This window comes from Hippocampus comes, unplaced genomic scaffold (assembly GCF_001891065.2).
Source record: "Hippocampus comes isolate QL1 unplaced genomic scaffold, H_comes_QL1_v1.1 scaffold261, whole genome shotgun sequence".
Taxonomy (NCBI): domain Eukaryota; kingdom Metazoa; phylum Chordata; class Actinopteri; order Syngnathiformes; family Syngnathidae; genus Hippocampus; species Hippocampus comes.
Genome location: NW_017805824.1, coordinates 4963319 through 4984676, shown reverse-complemented (window position 1 = coordinate 4984676; position 21358 = coordinate 4963319). Strand labels below are relative to the sequence as shown.

Below are 21358 nucleotides of genomic sequence, written 5' to 3'. Positions count from 1 at the left end.
GGTCATGTAACGGCAAGGTATCTCACTGAGGCTAAAATGTAATGTTTTTCTTCTGTTTCATTTGAGCAGCGCCGCATCTGAAGCAAATTTTGACTCTCAAAGCAAGGCAAAAAAATCATGAAGCGAAGGCTCATAAACTGAACAACTCGTATGTTGGGGCACTCGTAAGTCAGGGCATCGCTGTAGTTGCATTACATTTGGTTGTTTTACTCTGGATTATGATCAAATACATGTTGCCCAACGACAGTGAATTTCCGTATTAAAAGCCAACCTTCAATTTTGTAATTTCATATTTATTCCCATGATTTTCTGTTCCTCCCATATGGAATGTTGCAACGCAACAACTTTATTAGGATATCTAAAGTTGTACGGTACACGTATGGTTGTTGACCGTCTGCATCCGTGTGCAATCAGGTTACCGTGTGGTGTACACGCCTTCCGTGGAGGGCAGCAGCACCGAGCTCAACCTGCCAGACACGGAGACATCAGTGACCCTGGTTGACCTTCACCCCGGTGTGCTGTACAACATCAGCATCTTTGCTGTAGAGGAGAACCAGGAAAGTCAGCCTGTTTTTCTCCAGGTCCAGACGGCTGGATCTTCTCAACCAGGTATGTTTGACCAAAGAAGTCGTAAGCTGTAAACTGGGGGGTTTTTTTTCGACAATTTGAGTACATTGTGGCCCCTGAATGACCTCTGTGTGACCCATGCACAGAATAGGAGAAAAATGTGAACACATGCAACTCTCACCAAGAAACACTCTCTGTCAGTCCTTATCTTATCTGCAGCTGGATTATTGACTTGTCAAGATAAAAATGGTTTATTAGGCTTTAAAAAGTAAAGCCAGATGCTGGAAACAGTTTTGTCGAAGCACATTTCTCTTCTGACGTCTGTTTAATCTGGAACATGAATCGTGACATGTTACCTCACACAAACACTTCAATTTGTTGGCATGAACTGAAAGTTCTCCAGCAGTCTCTTACTTTTTCTCCCTGATGTGGATATATAAACAATGCAAAGTCACAAAATTTTGCATTTTACTAGTAATGCAGAAAACACAACTAATCAATCAAACACCACAGTTTTTCCTGGAATTGTCCAACTAGTACAGTCCACCAAAGTACTCCTACTGGTGACGACAAGGAGTATACTAGTACATGGACCTTAAACTGGCTATCAAGGAACATTTTCATTCATAATGCTCAAATGGTTTACACATAATTAAAATGTATCTGTAGATGCCTGGTGAGCGAATGTTTCATTTTGTCAATTCATTTGTGTTCATTGATTTTGTGCCACAGAGGAGGTGGCCGCCCCCACCGACCTGCAGTTTTATGAGGTCACAGATGTGAAGATCACCATCACGTGGAATGGGCCACCCAGCGAGGTGACGGGTTACAGGGTCACCTTTTCCCCTGTCGGGCCTGATGGCACCGAGATCAGACCCCTCCAGTTGCCGGTGTCGCCCAACGCCTACGCTGACATCACCCACCTGCAGCCGGGCACTCTATACCGCTTCTATGTCTACGCCATTAACGGGGGTGTGGAAAGCGAGCCACTAATGGGAGAGATGTATACCAGTACGTGATGTTCTGAGGAGGGTTGAAAATTTTGCATTTTTTTTTTTTCTAAATTTGGAAAGTGAATTTGTGGGAATAAACGCCAATGCATCTTACTTTCTGTTCCCCACCAGAACCGGATGCTCCCACCAACGTGCAGTTCACTGACATTGGCCCAGACAGCGCTCTGGTCAGTTGGGAAGCTCCCCGTGCTATCGTGTCTGGCTATCGTCTCTTCGTGAGCATCGAGGGCTCCAGTCCTATTGAGAAGAGAATCCCCGGCGGTGTCACCCAATACGCTCTGAGGAATTTGCGTCCCGAAACTGATTATACTGCTACTCTGCACTCTGAGCTGAATAGTGTGCTTAGTGAGCCCATAACCACGCATTTCACCACAGGTGGGTGTAAGAGATAAAACCGGATGATATTTACATTTGCGTTATGCTCAAGACCGGAGCTCACCAAGATCAAGACAAGACCCAGACTTTTTGGAATGGAGACCGAGACAGCATCAAGACCTTCAAAATGTAGTTTGAAAACTAAGACTGGTTTCGATTGTTTCAACAGTAGCAATCCATTTTCAATAGCGTCTTTGGCGTCACGGTGCATCTTAGAGCCGGTCACAGTCAGAAGTCAGCTATGTGAACGATTGCACGATCTGTCTTGCGTGGGAACAAACCCCCTCATCCGCTTCGAGTGGAATAAACTCCTGGTTTGTAATTGTGATATCATGTTTCCAGCTCCCCAGATGGGAAATGCACCTGCGTTCAACACTGAGGTCACTGATTCCTCCATCATCATCACCTGGATACCTGTCCGCAGGTTTAGCTACAAGGTAGTACCCACAACAAGCTCGCTACATAAAAGTAAAAGACTTTATGAAAGTATGTTAGCATGTTACCTGTACTCCCATACCCATGAGCAATACCCATTTTGGTACTTCCACTCTAGTTTTGTAAATTCACAAGGATGCCTTTTGGTTTTGGTTTTATCCAGAATTTTGTTATTCAATTCCTTGTTAGAGAGCAGCACATTGTGCAAAAGGTTTTAAAGCATTGAGCAGTGGAAAAAAAAAGAAAAAGAAAAGGTCAAATGAAGTTCACCCCGAATTTTCACCCAAAATCCCAATGTCACTAACTTTTCACGAGGAGCGTAGATTTGATCTCTATGAGAGGCTCACCACTATGATGTCATGTCTTTGCGGTCTACAGTCATGTGTGCTCTTCTCATTTAGTGACCTGATCTTCTTTCCAGCTGTCTGTGCTCCCCAGCCAGCAAGGAGAGTCTCCAAGACACAGAACCTCTGACACTGGACGCCTTTATGTAAGCGGTTTGATTCCTGGAACTCAGTACACATACAGCGTTCAGCCCATCTTCAATGGACGCCCCCGTGGAAACCCCATCACCCGCAACGTTGTCACTTGTGAGTAACTGTCAAACACTCATTTATGAACCGGTGACTACCCGGAAGCACACAGGAATGCATCTGCAATACATGCCAAATAACATTTAAAAAAGAGTAGATGCAAATATGTTGATTGGCACATACAATGTTGTCGCGGTGGCCTATTTTGCGTCTGTCAACAGCCAGTATGAATGGCAGGTGTGAACAAATTTTACAGAAATCTGTGCGACCATCCTAAATGTGATAGTTTGACAGCAAAAGAAAAGATTACTTCCAAAGAATATTTATACTAACGGGAGTGGAAAATATCCATTCTCCCTGCTCTCTCTTTTCCAAAATGAGATGTGAGGGGATGGAGAACGGATTTGTTCTTCTCCTGGAAAAAAAAATGTTTTAGGTGATGCAATTTTTGAGCTTCTGAATGATCAGCGGCCTGAATTGAAGCCAGTCACAAGAAGGAGTCATGCCATATCACCTATGACAAAACTCTGCATCAATTCTGTATCTCCTTGCGTCTAGGATCATTCATTATAATGTGGCAATTGGTGCTTTCCTCTTCCAGGTCAATTTTGTGGGGTGTGCTGTTCCAGGTTATAAATGCAATATTATGCAGGATAGGCAAATACCGTGAATTACCACACCACTGGGACGAGTTAAATCAAACTAAACAATTTATGCGGTTTCTGGCTGCCTCAAAATTCTTTGCACTTTTGTTTCACTTGCTCCCTACGCAGATAAACTTTGTGGGGAAATACCCAAGGTTAGTTTCCCCTCTTCCACCGGCACTTTTTTTTCATGAATTCTTTGACATCTCTCGCCACTTGTGCTGCCGTCTTAGTCGATCACGCCCACCATTGGCGCTATTAACATGAACACGCAATTTAGCACCCGCTTTTTGGGTTCTCAGTGTACCAGGCCCTTATCAGGGACTACTGAATGATTGTTTTGCACAGAATCAATGTCCCAATGCTCGTTCTGTGACCTTTTTGCAGCCTTGTCCCCTCCCACTGACCTGAGAGTCCAGTCCAACTCTGACACAGGAGATCTCACCGTCCACTGGACAGCCTCCAAAACACCAGGTAAATATTGACCCTGTTGCTCAGAGCCCACCAAGTCTAGACTTTGAAATCTGAAAGTACCTTTCCTGGTCTAAAAAGTCAAAAAGACTTCTCACAGTGACTCATGAATGAGCAAAATCTGACGTCTTTTTCCACCCCCTCACTCGACAGACATCACCGGCTACAGAGTGTCCAGCACGCCGACCAGTGGACAGAAAGGAAACAGCAACGAGGAGTTTGTGAGGGCTGATCAAACCTCGTGCATGCTGGATAACCTGAATCTAGGGGTGGAGTACAACATAAGCGTCTTCGCCGTCAAGGACCATTTGGAAAGTGTGCCAGTGTCCACTGTTATCACACCAGGTAAGTGCTACAGGGAAAGGCCTTGACTCTTGCGTAGAGAGTACAAAGTGTGTTTCGATGTTAGCGATGAAAGAAACACCTGGATGAGATCAGGGAATACAAAGATTATCTTTGTTTCCCACGCCCATCGATTTTTGTTGCGCAGAACGAAGGCTAGAGTTTCATACTGGAGCAATCTGCTGAGCAAAAATCAAGTGAGACCGTTTAGGCCCTAAACTACCCACCCATGGCACCATCTCTGGCCTTCAGACGAATAAGTTTAATTCTTCGCTTCACGAGATGGAAAATTCACTGTGTGCAAGCAACATTCTGAGAACAGGAATTCAGGTGGCCAATCAAAACGCATCCTCCGTTCACGCACTTTCCAGACGGTGATGAAGCTAACAACTTTCAGATAAAGATCAAACATGTCACGTCAAGGCATTGTGCGGTCGATTCAAATGAATAGATTCAAAATGATGTGTTCTCAAAGACAAAAGAAATGCTAAATTGGTGACTGGTAACAGCTGAACAAGTGCGCTTGACCTGTGTGTTTATGTCAGGTAAGGGAATTTATGAGTGACAGAAGCTTGTGGTTTTTAGGCTAGACGAATCGTGCTTGTCGCCGACGACATCAAAACAATTCTCTTAAATATATGAATCTGTTGCTGTTGTCGTGAATGCTCCCTGTTTTATGTTCCTTAAAACATACATACATTATCGCGACATATGGCGCTTTCAGCAACACAGTTTTGAAGTTGGCTGACTTGGAACCAGCCGCAAGGAGTCATCGCATATTTTGACAATGTGAGTGGGAAGTACAGATAACAGTTTTGAAATGTAAAATAAAAATAAGAAATTGTCGGAAAATAAAGAAATAGTCTAGCATGGTGTAGATTTCTGGAAGAAGTGCTTCAGTACCGTAGTAAAGCGTTTTTACAACATGGAATTGTTTTCTGAAACGATGAAATTGTGACATATTTTATTCAGTGTCATTCAGAGGGCGGTTTAGACTTTCTTGTTGGAAGCCGATTGTTTATTTTAGTGCAATTTATGCAACCTAGACAGGATCATAAACATAAACCCTCGCGATACATTGTGGTTGTTTATGATCACATGTTCTTCCAATGCAACATACACCTCTCAACACTATAATAATTTAGCAAAATCCCATTTTTAATTCCCGAAAATCTACGCTGTCTGCTGCCAAAGAATCAACGCAAGACAATTTTCTTGTTTATTATTGTTTGTGACATGATGCTATGGTTTATTTGGAGTTTAACAAATGTTAATGTGTGGTTTAATCCAGCCTTCTCCATCATAACCTGCTGGGGTCTTTGGCTAACATTTGCATGAAGGTCTTGTGTGTCATAATCAAATGAGTGGAGCATGCCCTTAAGTGTCGATTTTCCGTCAGATTTGAATGTTGAATGTATCCATCCTGGCACTGAATGTTTAATTCATTGAATTCATAATCCATGTTTGGTAATCATTGTCTTTGTGTCTTTCTAATGTTGCTTGCGCTTTGCACCTGGCCTAACCCTTGCAGACATACGTCCACCGAGACATATTCACTTTGTCGACATAACTGACACCACCATTGGCCTGCGCTGGATCCCTCTGAACTATTCGACCCTAACGGGTTACCGGATAACGGTAACGACGGCGGGCGAGAGCTTGCCCATTTTTCAAGATATGGTGGACGCATCGGCTGGTTATTACACGCTTCGTGGTTTGGAGCCTGGCGTGGACTATGACATCAGTATCGTCACGGTTACGGAAGAGGGGGAAAGCGAGCCAACTACACACACAAAGCAAACTCAAGCGGGTGATTTTCACATTTCACTATATGTGTGAGAAGAACGGGAGTTTTAATCACACAATTGATGAAAACGTTGCAATTTGAAAATAGTATCTTATTTTGCGAGTTATTCCAGAATTGCAGGACAATTTTGCCATCAATATTTCTAAAAAACCAACAATTTATTTTCAAATTTTTTGTTATGTCAAAAAAAAAAAAAAGGTAATATTTTGATAGGGACTTGACCATGAAAAGGCGCAATGCAAGATATATTATTTGTCACCTCATATATTTTGCTGTGTTTGGTGCAACCCCGTTAGAGATACGAAGCACCTAAAATATTACAAAATAACAATTGAAAAAAAACTAGTAAATTTCATTTGAGTACTAGTTTTAGTTTCATATTACAATTACATTAACATGGTTGTAAATCAGCTCGAATGTTAGTTGTTGCTCAAGAGTACATGCTAGCCGTGTAAGCTTTGATGCTAACTGGTCAAAAAGAAACTTGGCGATATATATATATATTTTTTTTTAAATGTTATTTTAATGATAATATAGGTAACAGGGTCTCCATTATGAAAAAAAAAAACTTGAAAAAAGTATGAAAACTAGAGGCGAGGAATGACCATGAACATACCCAGGGTGAAAGCATTTAGCTTGAGGCCATTTCTGCTAAGTCATGTCACTCACTCTTGGTGGCTAAAAAAGTTTTAATAAGAGTGGGGGGTCATGTGAGGGGGTGATCAAGAGCTTTTTGGTCTTTTAAATGATATTTAGGAATCACTTTTATTTCAGTCTCGGGACAGCTATAATTTACACAGCAAATGCATGTTTCTATATTTTGTGCATGGATGAGCAGGGACAGACGATGTCCTCCAATTCTGGAATGATGCACATCCTGAACAGTGGTACCATGATTTATGAGTTTATTTCGTTCCATGACCGTCCTCATAACTCCAATCACTCGCATCTTGAATCAGCTTTCCCTATTAAAATGAATGGAAAAGCTATTCATCCATTCTAACCCACCTCAAAACACTCCCCAAAATACTATAACATGTACAATAGTACTTTACAGTATTGTACTGTACAAAAACACACAGTAATAACATAATCAAATAGAATAATGTTTTTATGTAATTCAATGGGCATTGAAATTTAAGCTAGCACATTTTCAAACAAAGTTATGTGGTTTAGTTGCACACAACTTGTAATTCTCTGTCTTATGTCTAGTTTTACAGTAAAATTCCTGTGGCAATAAACAGCTTGAAGCAAGCACACGTGGCTTCTTTCTTGAAGAACTGTTCGCTGTCTGCCAGACTGCACATAGCACATTAAGGAATAGAACAGACTTCATCCACTTATTTTCAGCATTTTCTAAGGACCTCATGGTTCGAAAAAAAGACATTTGGCAAAATACCCGCACGAGTGACAGTCAAGCGAATGCAAAACACAATTAATTGGAACAAGGACTTCCGCACTTTGTTTGCTGCTGCTATCCAGTGATGCAGTGCCTAGAGCTCATGTGAAATTTTTGCTCACAACACAAACCAAAGACAGCCCCAAAAACTCTTAAATTGGGAAACTCATAAATTGAGGTACCACTATAAAAGCATTCTACGAAATGTTATTGCAGAAGTATTTTTCTACATGAGATCAAACCTGCTCTTCCCTTGTATCGTCAGTGATTCCAGCTCCCACCAACTTGCAATTCGGAGGGGTGGGTCCTGACCACATCAGGGTCACGTGGACAGTCCCGCACGTTGCCACCCCGAGCGACATTTCTCGCTTTGTCATCCGCTTCAGCCCTGTGACAGAAGACCATGACTTGAAGGAGGTCAACGTGGGCGGAGCCTCGAACACTTTCTTGCTGCAGAGTAAGACAGAACTCAACAACAAACCTATGACAACTATAAAGATGTCGTTTTTAGTTGCATGGTTTAGTTCTTTCAAGCTACTGCATTCTAACTAAATATATCCCTTCCCATTTGTGCAGACTTGCTTCCTGACACAGAATATCGCATTAGTGTGGTGTACATTTATGGAGAGCGAGAGAGCTATCCGGCCACAGGAACACAGAGGACAAGTAAGTGGGATACAATGTCTTGTCATTGAGGTGAGACGTAACAATATAGAAAGCCGGACATTAATTGAATATCCTTGACATGCAGCCGAAGGTCCAGGTATTAGTGTCAATAATGATTAGGAGACTACATGAAAGCAAGAAAAAAAATGACATGTATGAATGTAATTTTTACAGCCTCCCAGCAATAACAATGCCCACGTTGTGCCTTTTGATGTATCATGTTGACATTAGAGATAGACTGTATTTAATGGATTTTTTTTTCAACGGAATTATCTCCTTCTAGCTCTGGATTCCCCAACTGCTTTGGACTTTTCTGACATTCAAACCAATTCGTTCACCATTCACTGGCGGGCTCCATCTTCAAGTATCACGGGTTATCGGGTCCGCCATCAGAGGACGAACGGTGGGCGCACCAAGGACGAGAGACTTCCTCCGAGCAAGACTCATTACACTTTGACTGGACTGACTCCGGAGACTGAGTATCTCATTGCTGTGTACGCTGTCAAGGGCAATCAGGAGAGTCAACCTGTGACTGGCACACAGGCCACGAGTGAGTATCTTGACCACACTGAGGGGCCTAATTTACTAAGTTTGTAAAAAGCGGAGATTGCATGTCTACTCTAACAGATTGTTGATGCTGTTGGTGCCACTGATTTAGATCATTCGGAAGCTCCAAAATTATATTGCTGAACTGACTATATGTCTCAGTCAACATTTCAATACAGTGATCCCTCGCTATTTCGCGGTTCGTTTATCGCGGCTTCAGTGCATCGCGGATTTTTTCAAACATATTCATATATATATATATATATATATATATGTGTGTGTTTACTGTATTTTGTTATTCATAAACGAGCTTAACTAATACATGTTTAAATCTATTAGAATACAGCATTAAGTCATGTTAATTACTTCAAAATTTACTTCTACATGCATGTATACCATTAAATTTGGCCTTATAAATATTATGTATATGCACCTATATGGAGGGGGGGGTCGCTACTTCGCGGATTTTCGTTTATCGCGGTGGTTCTGGTCCCCATTAACCGCGATAAACGAGGGATTACTGTAATGTTTAGTCAAGTGGAAAAGATCTGTTTCTCCCTGTGGCTTCTCATTTGGCTTCTGCCTCCTCTCCTTCACACTGACCGCAGTCATGGTTATTTCACAGTGGTGCCATTTTACACAAGATTTTCAGACACTCTATTTAAAAAAGCGGCAACTGGTTTCAGATGTGATCAATCACCTAGCTTGGTTATTGAATAGATCAGCTTCCACATCAGTTTGGGGGGTACCATCAAGTTTGTGCCTGTTTTACATGTGCAGGCCTTTAGTAAATCAGGCAGTGAGAATGACTGAAAACAAAATGAATCTTCTCCTCTTTTCCAGTCTCTGATGCTCCCACTGACCTGGAAGTTGTGTCATCCTCGCCCACAAGCATCACCATTCGCTGGGATGCTCCCTCTGTTGCCGTCAATCAATACCGCATCACTTATAGAGGCACAGGTCTGCTTTCTTATACAATATTTTTACTACAATCATTTTTCTCCAGTAAATATTACTGCAATTTTTGTTTTCAATTTAATCAACCTCCGGAACATTTTCTGGTAAATTTCCATGGGTAGTTCAACTGGGGAATTTTGGGAATATTTGAAATTGAAGTTTCCATTGAAGTTATGGGAATCTATTAATTCCCTATTAAGAACCAACATTTCATTTTTGTAAATTCCTGACTAATTCCCATGAAAAGTTTGCAACTTTTACATTTTGCATCCATAATTAAATCTGTCAATTTCCAGATGGCGGTGCGCCTCAAGAGTTCACCATCCCAGGCACTCAGACCACAGCCACTATCACCGATCTGCAGCCGGGTAGTGACTACACCATCACGGTTTATGCGGTTACCGCAAGAGGGGATAACCCTGCCTCCAACACCCCGGTCTACATCACACACAAGACAGGTAAAGAAATTAAAAGAATGCACACACATATATATATATATATATATATATATATATACATTGCACTAAATTATGAATGTTTGAAATTATGTTTGTTGTTTAGATATTGAGCCGCCTGCTAACATGGATGTGACTGATGTGAGCGACAACGCAATCACTGTCCGCTGGTCCCCTGCTCGGGGGCCCATCACAGGTTATCGAGTCACAGGTGCACCCAAAAATGGCGTCGGACCATCCTACTCTCGGGATGTGTCTCCTGGTAAGGGCCATTTTTATTGAATCATTTTTTGGGATGAAAGTCTTGGGACATACCAATCAATTAATGATAGGCCAAATCCCCACTGAATCTTATTTTCATATCTAAACTCAGTGGTTCTTTCTATGCTGAGTACCACCTCAAGGAACACGATGATTAACATTGATCTATCCTAGCATAGTTGGTGTTCATCAAAAACCAGTCAGGGGTTTTATTCCTAAAAATTCCGCCATTAACGCTGTGCTTAAATATAGGAAAATTGACCCCAAAAAATTCAATTAAAATCCATAGCACATAAAATTTACATTTAAAAAGTATCAAATTAAGTGTTTAAAAACACATTTTAAAATATCAAATGCAAGTGTATTGAACTCAAAAGTTAAATACAGTACAACTGAACTGCTCTTGGGTAGTGTTTCTTTTGTTTCTCACGAGAGAGAGTCTGATTGTACCACACCAAGAATCATCTCAATCATCTCAAATCCATATTGGCAAAAATTTTGAACCAGACCATTTCTCAGGTCCAGCAAGTTTCCAATAGCTGCAAAAGTGTTGTGTCCTCATACTAGGGTTGATGTTTTGTGTGTACTTCTATATACTCTAACCACATGTTCAGTGTTGCATTTTCCAAACGTGCTATGCCCCTTCTGCTTTACAGCTGAAACTGAGATGACCCTCACAGGCCTGATGCCAACTGTTGAGTACGTTGTCAGCGTCTCTGCCCTGGGCACTGACGGCCAGCCCTCCTCTGCAGTGGTGGAGAATGCCATCACAGGTCTGCTTGATTCTTACTTAAGAAAAGTGAAAGGAAAAGAAGATCGGCGACATAAGACAACATTTTTTCCTGGCGACTCAACTCAAGCAAAATCATTTTGGTTTGTCCAAAAAAAAAAAAAACGTTTCTGTCATGGATCTAATTGTACACCAGTCATAACTTATACGTTGGATGGCTCATACTTCCTTGAGCAGACAGTCCAGTACTTTCTGCTTTGTCCGTTTGTGAGCTGAAGCACTGCTATTGCCTTAACATAGCTCCTCAAAAAACTTTGACATAGAGCATTTTCTTGACGTCACCCTCATTTTCACCCTATCCCCGCAGCCATGGATCGTCCAAAGGACCTGACCTTCTCTGACATCGACGCCAACTCCATGCGCATCGCTTGGGACAGTCCAGAGGGCACAGTGACATCGTACCGCGTTCTCTACTCCAACCCCGAAGATGGGGAGAAGGAGCTGCGTCCGGCACCTAGAGGCGACCAGGACAATGTGGCCATAAAAGGCCTTCGGGCCGGGACAGAGTACACTGTCAAAGTCATTGCTCTCCATGGGCGCACACCCAGCACGCCATTGGTGGGAACTCAGGCCACAGGTGGACAACACTTAGCTGATATACTCTCTTGAATAATAATACAGAGAGTCCAAATTCCTCACGTGTTTGCTTATTTGCTTGCATATGTCCATCCCTCTCAGTCATCCCCGCTCCGACCAACCTGGTCATCTCAGAGGTGGGGCCTACTTCTTTCGAGGTGTCATGGCAGGCACCCAACGCACGACTGACGGGATACCGTGTGGTCGTCAACCCCGAGAACATCAACAGTCCCGCCAAGGAACTTAATGTTGCTCCTGACACAACACGTGTGGTCATACCCGGGCTCATGGTAAAAATTTGATTCTATGAACGCTAGACTTTGGGTGCCAATCAAAAGTGGCAAAGTACTCACATTCTTAATTTAGTAGGAATATAGATGATTTGTGTCCAAAAATAGAAGCACCGATTCAACTCTTGTACTTCAATAACGTTTAAAAAGTATTAGCTCTTTACCAAAGTATAAACATAAACATATTTTGTTTTCTTGTCAATTATATACAATACCCATTTCATAGTTTCTCCCTTTTATGAACTTGTGTAGTGAGGAAAAAGAAAATTCATGTCACATGTTGTTGTTTAAGTATTAGCGAGAGTTGGCTTGACTTTTATCTTATCAAAACGTGTTCTCATAACGTCCCTAAAGTTATGAACTGAGTTTAAAGAAAATTAATTGACCAATAACAACTAAAAAACAAAACATATACCTATTTGTATGTATGTGTTTTTCCATATTATACCGAGATTTTTTTTTTTTTTTAAATGCCAGAAGCTGGTGTTTTTTTAGGCTGGCACAAGACATGGCATATTCTCGAAGACTCATTCTTGTGGCCAACAAAGTAAAACAATTTGCGGATGGAAAATATCTTGCTTTTCACTATCTGCTACGTTATTGCTTCCTGGTTCACGTTCTTCCATCTTGCTGCTCTCCTTGTTTTTTCTGCCTTACAAAATGTCAGTCAATCAATCTGTCCAGCTCTCAGCGATGGTTCATGTAAATTGACCTCCCTCGATTTATGTCATGGCATCATCTGCTGAGATTGGGAAAGTAACCAGCCAGTTTTAACAAAATAAGGCTTAGAAAGTACAAATGTCTGTTTTTAAATGAGTGAGGGACAATAAAAAGTCATCAGAACATATCTATTCAAGTCAAGTACAAACACCATCAACTAAACCGTGTGTGCATCCTTCCTTCCCACCACTGTTACCAATAACTACATCATGTCTGAACTTGTACCACAGGTGGCAACCAAATACCAGATCCATGTCTATGCTCTGAAGAACTCTGTCACCAGCAGACCACTGGAGGGAGAGGCAACCACACTGGAAGGTAATCAGACACCGCAGTGTCTTCTATCCCGAGCAAAGTGGGTGTGACTGGCATATCGTTGTGAAATTTACTGACAAACAAGGACCTGCACAAAAAGTGGTTCGTAAATAATCTAACAAGAACTACTTTTCCCACGCAGATGTAAGTCCACCTCGCCGTGTGCGTATTATGGACGTGAAGGACGACTCGTTCACCCTGAACTGGCGCACTAAGGTGGAAACCATTACTGGTTTCCTCCTTGAAGCCACGCCCCAGGGTAGCTCACGCCCCACAGTCACCAAGTCCATCCCAGCAGATGTATACACTTACACAGTCACAGGTAGAACACACACAAAAAAAAAAAAGGATTTCAGAGGAAATTGTATTTGCTCACTGCATGCTGTGTTTTTGAAGGTCTCAAGCCGGGTACCACATATTCCATTCACCTGTACACTCTGAATGGCAATACAAGGAGCGCTCCAGTTACGCTGACTGTTCAAACAGGTATAGTGACTGTGTGTCGGTTTGCTATATGCCCTTCCTACTCAAGTTAACTAGTAGTATGTGCACTCTAATTCTGGCTGGGGTTGAAAATTCTGGTCAAGTTGGAACCGTTCAGCTATTTGCAGCAGATACCGATAGACCCTACTGTGAAGAGCGAATACCCATGAATAATTGATACTCACCCCAAAAAGTGTTTTTAATTACCTATACATGCCAGAGGATGGCGGTGAATGCCTACTAGGATACTTTCCCCCCAAAAATAATAATTCCATAAATAGACATTTGTGAATGCTGAAACACAAATATGCAGGAGTTCACTGTGTTCACAATGCATAGGATTTCGATGCACAATATCACGTTTAACTGCTTCAGGCCAAAATTTGGGAGCCCCCGTAAGATTAGAAATCAAATTGTCATCTGAATAGCCCGTGATTGACAATGATATTTTTCTCTGCAGCTAAACCGGTGGTCCAAGCTCCCACCAACCTCCAGGTTACGTCTTTGACCCCCACCTACATCTCCTTCACGTGGCAACCTCCAGCCACGCCCATCACGGGCTACTACGTCACCTACGCGGAGCCCAGAGCGACGCCACAGGAGCTGAAGCCACGGCCCCACGCTGGACAGAACTATGCCACCATATCTGGTAGGTTTTCGTGAGAAACAATAATAATATATTACCCCTCTGGGCTCAATGCTGGGCCTTCTTTTTGTCCACTTTCATTCCTTTCTTTGGAACAATTTTAGCTGTGTTAATTCAAATGTAAAAAAAAATTCCAAGGTAGGGGTTTTTGTTGTCTGATTTTGTTTGTGTGATTTCCAATGTCAGCTCTTTAAATATATCAATAGTCTGTTGTTTACTGTCTAATATTGTATTATGTTTGGCAGGAGAGTCCTAAAATTGGATTTTAAAAATAGGTTGTTTTTCAACCTTCACATGGTGCAAACAAACTGCAAATTCAAGTGTTAAAAACTAAAATAGAATGCATATTTTATACTAATGACCAGAATTGATGTCTGTTAAAAACTTTGTCTTAAATGAAGGGGAAAAAAAAAACAACACAAACCTTATCACCGAATCCGTCTTGCTGTGCTTCTATGAGCAGGCCTGAAACCAGACACTGAATATATCATCAAGATTGTTGCCATCCAGAACACACAGAGAAGCACTCCGCTTGTGGGCAGAATCAGGACTCGTGAGTGTTTCAACTTTTTTCCTCTTTCAAATTGTCATTGTCATACTGTACTGGTAGGAGAGTTCTTGTCAAATACAAGTCATTACGATGCCAGAGTTTTAGCTTCTGAATAAGTTCCAACAGCTTTTTCAAGGCCTTTCAAAGACCATACACTAAGTGATCACTCTATCCATCTTAAATGAAGGGGAAAAAAAAAACAACACAAACCTTATCACCGAATCCGTCTTGCTGTGCTTCTATGAGCAGGCCTGAAACCAGACACTGAATATATCATCAAGATTGTTGCCATCCAGAACACACAGAGAAGCACTCCGCTTGTGGGCAGAATCAGGACTCGTGAGTGTTTCAACTTTTTTCCTCTTTCAAATTGTCATTGTCATACTGTACTGGTAGGAGAGTTCTTGTCAAATACAAGTCATTACGATGCCAGAGTTTTAGCTTCTGAATAAGTTCCAACAGCTTTTTCAAGGCCTTTCAAAGACCATACACTAAGTGATCCATCCATCCATCCATCCATCCATCCATCCACCCCCACTGCTGCCACTGAACTGTACTTACCAAATATACTGTTGTGGATTAAAGAAAAGGTTTAAGATACGGCCCGATTCTGCACAATTTGAACAATTAATTCTGTGGTACACATAGAATCACACTTTGAGAATCACTGGTCATAGTTAGAACCTTGTCTCCTTCACCAGAACCAGATTCCTTGCTCCCTGTGCCACAACCCCACCGCCCCGGAGATGTCACTGATAGGCTGGACGTGCCTGAAACAAACTTCGACAACAGAGTCCAGCTGGTGGGCAACAATGGCCAGGACGGCCTTGGTGGTCAGAGCCAGCATGTGGAGTACACCGAGTACAACAACAACAACCGGGCCACCCCGCAGTCCCCGTACGGGCAAGTTCAAGAGCCCCTGGTCTTCGTGCCCCTTCCCGACGCCAATGGCCGACGCAAGCCCTACGTGAAGCTCAATGTGCCCTATGGCACCATATTTGCCAATGAGACAGGTCTCCCGCAGGAAGCTCAAACGAGGACCCCCATTTCCTGGAAGCCGTACAGTCAGAGCAATGCGTACTTGGTCTCCTGCAATCCGGTAACACATTTGGATGAGAAAATGTTCCAGGTAAGAGCGCAAATGGAAAGCAGTTTGAGTATTCAAGCAATATGCTTGATATGCAGCTTGAGGTCCATGTACTAGTAGACTCTTTGTTTTTACTCTTAACGCAACGCAAGGCAAGGCAGCTGTTGTTATGTCACGCGTTTCAACAGAAGAATGTAAGACATTTAAAACCAAAGTAGAGAAATGTACTAAAATTACATACAGCACAAGAACATGATTTAGGAAGAAAGTGATGATAGAAATGCTCTCAATTATGCAACCAAAAAAAACCCCAAAACATTGTTTTTCATATGGATTCAAATGCATTTACACTTGGAGCTAACTTCAGTTCCATTGGCATCTTATGCCATTTGCATGCAGTATAACAGCTAAATGTCGATGCACCCTGTTTGCTTTGAATACTGCACTCATTGACTCGAGACTGCATAGTGCAGAACCCAACTGAGTTTTCATCGTATTCCCCGAGCATTTCTTGAACATGTTCAAGACCTAAGCCATTCAGTGATTTATAGACCAGGAGCAGTATTTTAAAATCTATTCTACAGCTGACTGGGAGCCAGTGTAAAACATTTTGGAGTGGAGTAATATGTTCTGATCTCTTTGTTTTGGTGAGACATTTCATTTCAGTGCACACTACTGGAAGGACTAGGGTGCACTTGGAGAACAAATGTGTCTTCTTATGAACCCTCTCAGGGACAGTGGTTACTACAGTGGAAAGCTTATCATGTTATCAGGTTACAGGGTGCATGAATGGGTTGACATTTTTGTCGACTGCTGTATGACCTTTCGGCACACTAGTCGGTCAGCTATAGCATACTGCAGTAGTAGGACAACTATATGTTACTCGTGAGGCAAAATTGTGTACTAGTTGACATCTGTGCACTACTAGCAATACTAATGACCTACGGTCCAATGAGTATGCTAAAGTTGTCCTTCCAGTAAGGACAACTTAGGAGTGTACTACTAAACGGGTCTTAAGGTGCCTATCAAGAATACCACTCGTTTAAGCATTTGTTCAATATGCATCTTAAAGGTGTACGAGTAGGCCAACAGTGGCACTAGTAGTTGAAAATATGTTTCTGGTAAGACACAATCATGTCACCAGTGCACTGAAATATCAATACACACAACTTCAAATGGATTTCAATGATATCAAATAAATGCTCAAAAGATTTTCCATAAGCATGTGCTTTCCTTGCAATTTTCCCATGCAATCGTGCCATTTCATTTTTTGATGCATCTGTCCAGGTGCGGCTGCCGGGCACAGCCACCACTGCCACGCTGGTCGGCCTCACCCCTGGAGCCGACTACAACGTGCTGGTGGAGGCTCTGAAGGGAGCGCTCAAACACAAGGTCCTCGAGCAGGTTGTCACCGCTGCAAACACAAGTGAGCCCCCAACCACCTTGAGCACGCTCCTATGGAAAGCCATTTGAGCATTTCCTCCATCTCCCTGATGTACTGGTACACTCTTTGTTCTCATTAGTAGAACAACTTTGGCATACTAGTAGGACAACTACATGTTACCACTGAGGAAAAACTGTGGTACTAGTTGAGACCTGCCCTCGAGATCCGAATGACTCGACTTTCGAGTTTTCTGAGATACACACCCTGAAAGCAGCCACTAGCGATGCCTCAGTAATGTCCGTTTAGCTTTTTTTGAACAATCAATGCAAAAACCATTGACAGGCTAAAGAGTAGCATCGGTGTCGCTGTTATAACCATTTAAGCAACATATATTTGAACACAAATGGTGGAGCAACATGTTGACAGACAATACTGTATACTGGAACAACACACACATGCATAAATTATATATCCTCTAAATGACTAGTATTGCTGCGGCTTACTGAGACATTTTGACCGTGTCCTTGTATATCCGTATGTCTGTATTATACTGGTCATAGGTGACCAAGGAGCTGCACGTTCCATCGAACTGAAGCAAAAACTATGGCAAAAACTATTTAATTCCTTATAATCTGCATAATGATGCCATTACTGCAGGTTTCGTAAAGTACACCATGTCACACAATGGCCTTTATTTTAATGTAATTGTGACTTTCTCATCTTCCTTACTGCCAGTCCAAGAAGGAGCTCCTCCCACAGACGACAGCTGCTACGACACGCTCACAGCAACCTACCACGATGTCGGGGCTCAGTGGGAACGCATGTCCGAGACGGGCTTCAAGCTGTGGTGCACATGTCTGGGTCTCGGAAGGGGCCACTTCAGATGTGACTCCTCCAGTATGTGACAACCTTCATATGACAAAAAATGCGCTTCTCGCAAAAAGTTAGGGAAAAAGAGAGTGGAGAGAAGTTCCAGTTTGGTTAACTACAGTGCATTTTTAGTTCATCCTGAAATTTCACACGCAAGCTGACTATGCCTAACCTTGTCAGACCGTTTTGAAAGCCAAATAGTGAATTTTACTTGGCTCTTTTCTGATGTGGTCCATTAAGAGTGGTGCCATGACAATGGGCAAAACTACCGCGTCGGGGACAAGTGGGACCGGCAGGCAGAGAACAATCACCTGATGAGCTGCACCTGTCTGGGCAACGGCAAAGGAGAGTTCAAGTGTGAACCACGTAAGCCTTTGATACCTTCATTTATAGTTCTCCAAATGGGGTTGTCAAGTCATAAATTACAATGTGACCTGCATATTTGTGCTCCGGCCAAAACCTTATCTAATATTAAAGTATTTCTTTGGCACAATCTTGTGACATCTTGGTGCCGGGGAACTATGTTGAAGTGAGTTCAGGAGCTCAATTTAGACAAAAGTAGTGCTTCAGCACCATTTTGGTTCCAAGGAGCCATGATGAAGTGAGTTCAGCTTCATTTAGACAAAGGCCTTCACTGCCACCTTGTGATATCTTGATGCCAAGCAACTACTTTGTACATGAAAGTGAGATTAGGAGATTCATTTAGATAAAAATAGTGTTTTGCCACGAACTTCTGCATTTGCAAGCAATTACCGTAGTTCTATTCAAAACATGAATCTCATGTACAGATTCATTAAATACAAAAAAGTACAAACCATTGCCCAGTCTGATCGGAAAGAAGTACTTTGCCACCATCTGGTGGCATCTTGTTGTCAAGGAACTACGCTGAAGTGAGAGGAGTTTCATTGAGACAGGCCATTGCCCACTTAAATAGAAAAGTTGTGCTTTTCCACCATCTTGTGGCATCTATAGGCAATTACAAACTGTTGGGGGGACATCACTCACATGTGGCTTTTCACGATTCACAGCAAGGCTTGATATATATACAGTATGCAGTAATCAAGCTTGATTACTGTAAGTCATATCCTTTTTTTTTTTTAAGTTCGTTGGCACCAAGATGCCACTGCACTCCATGTGAGCATGAATTTTGGTTTGCAGATGAATCCGTGTGCTACGATGAAGGAAAAACATTCCAAGTGGGCAACCAGTGGCAGAAAGACTACCTGGGCGCCATCTGTACCTGCACATGCTACGGCGGACAGCGGGTACCATGCGGTGGCATTTTTTAACGGCACACGCACGTTCAAGTCCAAGGTCTGATTGTTTCTCTTGAATTTGAACAGGGCTGGCAATGCGAGAACTGCCGCAGACCGGCCTCCGACGCTGGCGTGCTGCAGCCTGTTCAATATGGAACAGATACGTTGCACAGACAGGTAAGCAATACGTTTTAGCATGAATTCAATATGCTTCGTATCCAATTTAAGCTCCGTGTACTTTGTTCTCGCTAGTAAGGCAATTCAGTGCACTAATAGAACGATAGTGTCTTACTAGTTGCATTTTTTTCCCCCCATTACGACCTTCCACAACTGTAGGTTTCTGCACTTAGTAGGGCAACGTGGGCGTTCTAGTAGGATGACTACAGGTTGGTCCTAGTAGTCGAATAGTTAGTGCGTTGGCGTTGCGCTGCAGAGGTGCAGGGTTCAAATCCGGCTCCGACTCTCTTGTGCCTTCTCAAAAATGTGCGTGGCCGTCCATTTTCTGATCCTCTTCTCCGTACGATTCGTGCTCACACTCACACCAAGCAACAATTCACAAAACGCCTTACTATACTTGGTCGTTTTTTTCGGCCCAAAACGCCTTGCTAGACATGGTCGTTTTTTTTTGTCCCAAAACGCCTGACTATACGTGGTCGTTTTTTTCTGCCCAAAACGCCTTGTTATACATGGTCGTTTTTTTTTGTCCCAAAACGACTTAATATACATGGTTGTTTTTTTCGGCCCAAATCCCCTTACTATACATGGTCGTTTTTTTCTGCCCAAAACGCCTTACTATACACGGTTGTTTTTTTCGGCCAAAAACGGCTTACCATCCATGGTTGTTTTTTTCATCCCAAAATGCCTGACTATAGATGGTCGTTTTTTTCGGCCCAAAACGCCTGACTATATATGGTCGTTTTTTTCGTCCCAAAATGCCTTACTATACATGGTCGTTTTTTTCGGCCGAAAACACCTTACGATACATGTTCATTTTTTTTGTCCCAGGTCGTTTTTTTTTCGGCAAAAAACGCCTTCCTACGGGTTTTTTTTTTTCGGCCCAAAACTCCTAATGATACAGTGTCTTTTTTTTCAGCCAAAAATGCCTTATGGTACATGGTGGGGTTTTTTTCGGCACAAAACGCCTTACTATACATGGTTGTTTTTTTCGGCTAAAAACGCCTTGCTATACATGGTCGTTTTTTTCGGCCCAAAATGCCTTACGATACATAATGGTCGTTTTTTTTTGTCCCAAAACGACTTAATATACATGGTTGTTTTTTTCGGCCCAAATCCCCTTACTATACATGGTCGTTTTTTTCTGCCCAAAACGCCTTACTATACACGGTTGTTTTTTTCGGCCAAAAACGGCTTACCATCCATGGTTGTTTTTTTCATCCCAAAATGCCTGACTATAGATGGTCGTTTTTTTCGGCCAAAAACGCCTTAATATACATGGTCTTTTTTTTCGGCCCAGGTCGTTTTTTTTTTCTGCAAAAAATGCATTAGTATACATGGTTGTTTTTTTCGTCCCAAAACGCCTGACTATACATCGTTGTTTTTTTTCGTCCCAAAACGCCTTACATGGTCGTTTTTTTCATCCCAAAACGCCTTCCTATACATGGTCTTTTTTTTCGGCCAAAAACACCTTACTATACATGGTCGTAATTTTGGGCTGTAAAAAACGCCTACTATACATGGTCGTTTTTTTCGGTTCGGCCCAGGTCGTTTTTTTTTCTGCAAAAAATGCATTAGTATACATGTTTGTTTTTTCCTCCCAAAATGCCTGACTATACATGGTCGTTTTTTTTCGTCCCAAAACGCCTTACATGGTCATTTTTTTCGGCCAAAAACGCCTTACTATACATGGTCGTTTTTTTTCGTCCCAAAACGCCTTACTATACATGGTCGTTTTTTTCGGCC

General features: G+C 42.2%; 1 protein-coding gene across 4 annotated transcripts in view; it reads left to right on the top strand.

Moving 5' to 3' along the window:
- Positions 1–21358, top strand: part of fn1b (fibronectin 1b) — a 46418-nt gene that overhangs the window by 15071 nt on the left and 9989 nt on the right. For 2 of the 4 annotated variants that reach the window (XM_019886675.1, XM_019886674.1), the window contains exons 18-45: positions 415–609; positions 1300–1578; positions 1692–1955; positions 2298–2392; positions 2812–2980; positions 3955–4041; positions 4192–4383; positions 5912–6190; positions 7852–8043; positions 8163–8252; positions 8536–8802; positions 9642–9758; positions 10052–10213; positions 10317–10472; positions 11128–11244; positions 11569–11838; positions 11940–12127; positions 13078–13165; positions 13305–13484; positions 13559–13648; positions 14106–14294; positions 14755–14844; positions 15543–15970; positions 17216–17354; positions 18048–18209; positions 18423–18548; positions 19341–19447; positions 19526–19615. In XM_019886675.1, the coding sequence (XP_019742234.1) occupies positions 415–609; positions 1300–1578; positions 1692–1955; positions 2298–2392; positions 2812–2980; positions 3955–4041; positions 4192–4383; positions 5912–6190; positions 7852–8043; positions 8163–8252; positions 8536–8802; positions 9642–9758; positions 10052–10213; positions 10317–10472; positions 11128–11244; positions 11569–11838; positions 11940–12127; positions 13078–13165; positions 13305–13484; positions 13559–13648; positions 14106–14294; positions 14755–14844; positions 15543–15970; positions 17216–17354; positions 18048–18209; positions 18423–18548; positions 19341–19447; positions 19526–19615 (4808 nt within the window). The remainder of the gene's footprint in view (positions 1–414; positions 610–1299; positions 1579–1691; positions 1956–2297; positions 2393–2811; positions 2981–3954; positions 4042–4191; positions 4384–5911; positions 6191–7851; positions 8044–8162; positions 8253–8535; positions 8803–9641; positions 9759–10051; positions 10214–10316; positions 10473–11127; positions 11245–11568; positions 11839–11939; positions 12128–13077; positions 13166–13304; positions 13485–13558; positions 13649–14105; positions 14295–14754; positions 14845–15542; positions 15971–17215; positions 17355–18047; positions 18210–18422; positions 18549–19340; positions 19448–19525; positions 19616–21358) is intronic. The other 2 variants (XM_019886678.1, XM_019886676.1) reach the window with 1 other exon arrangement.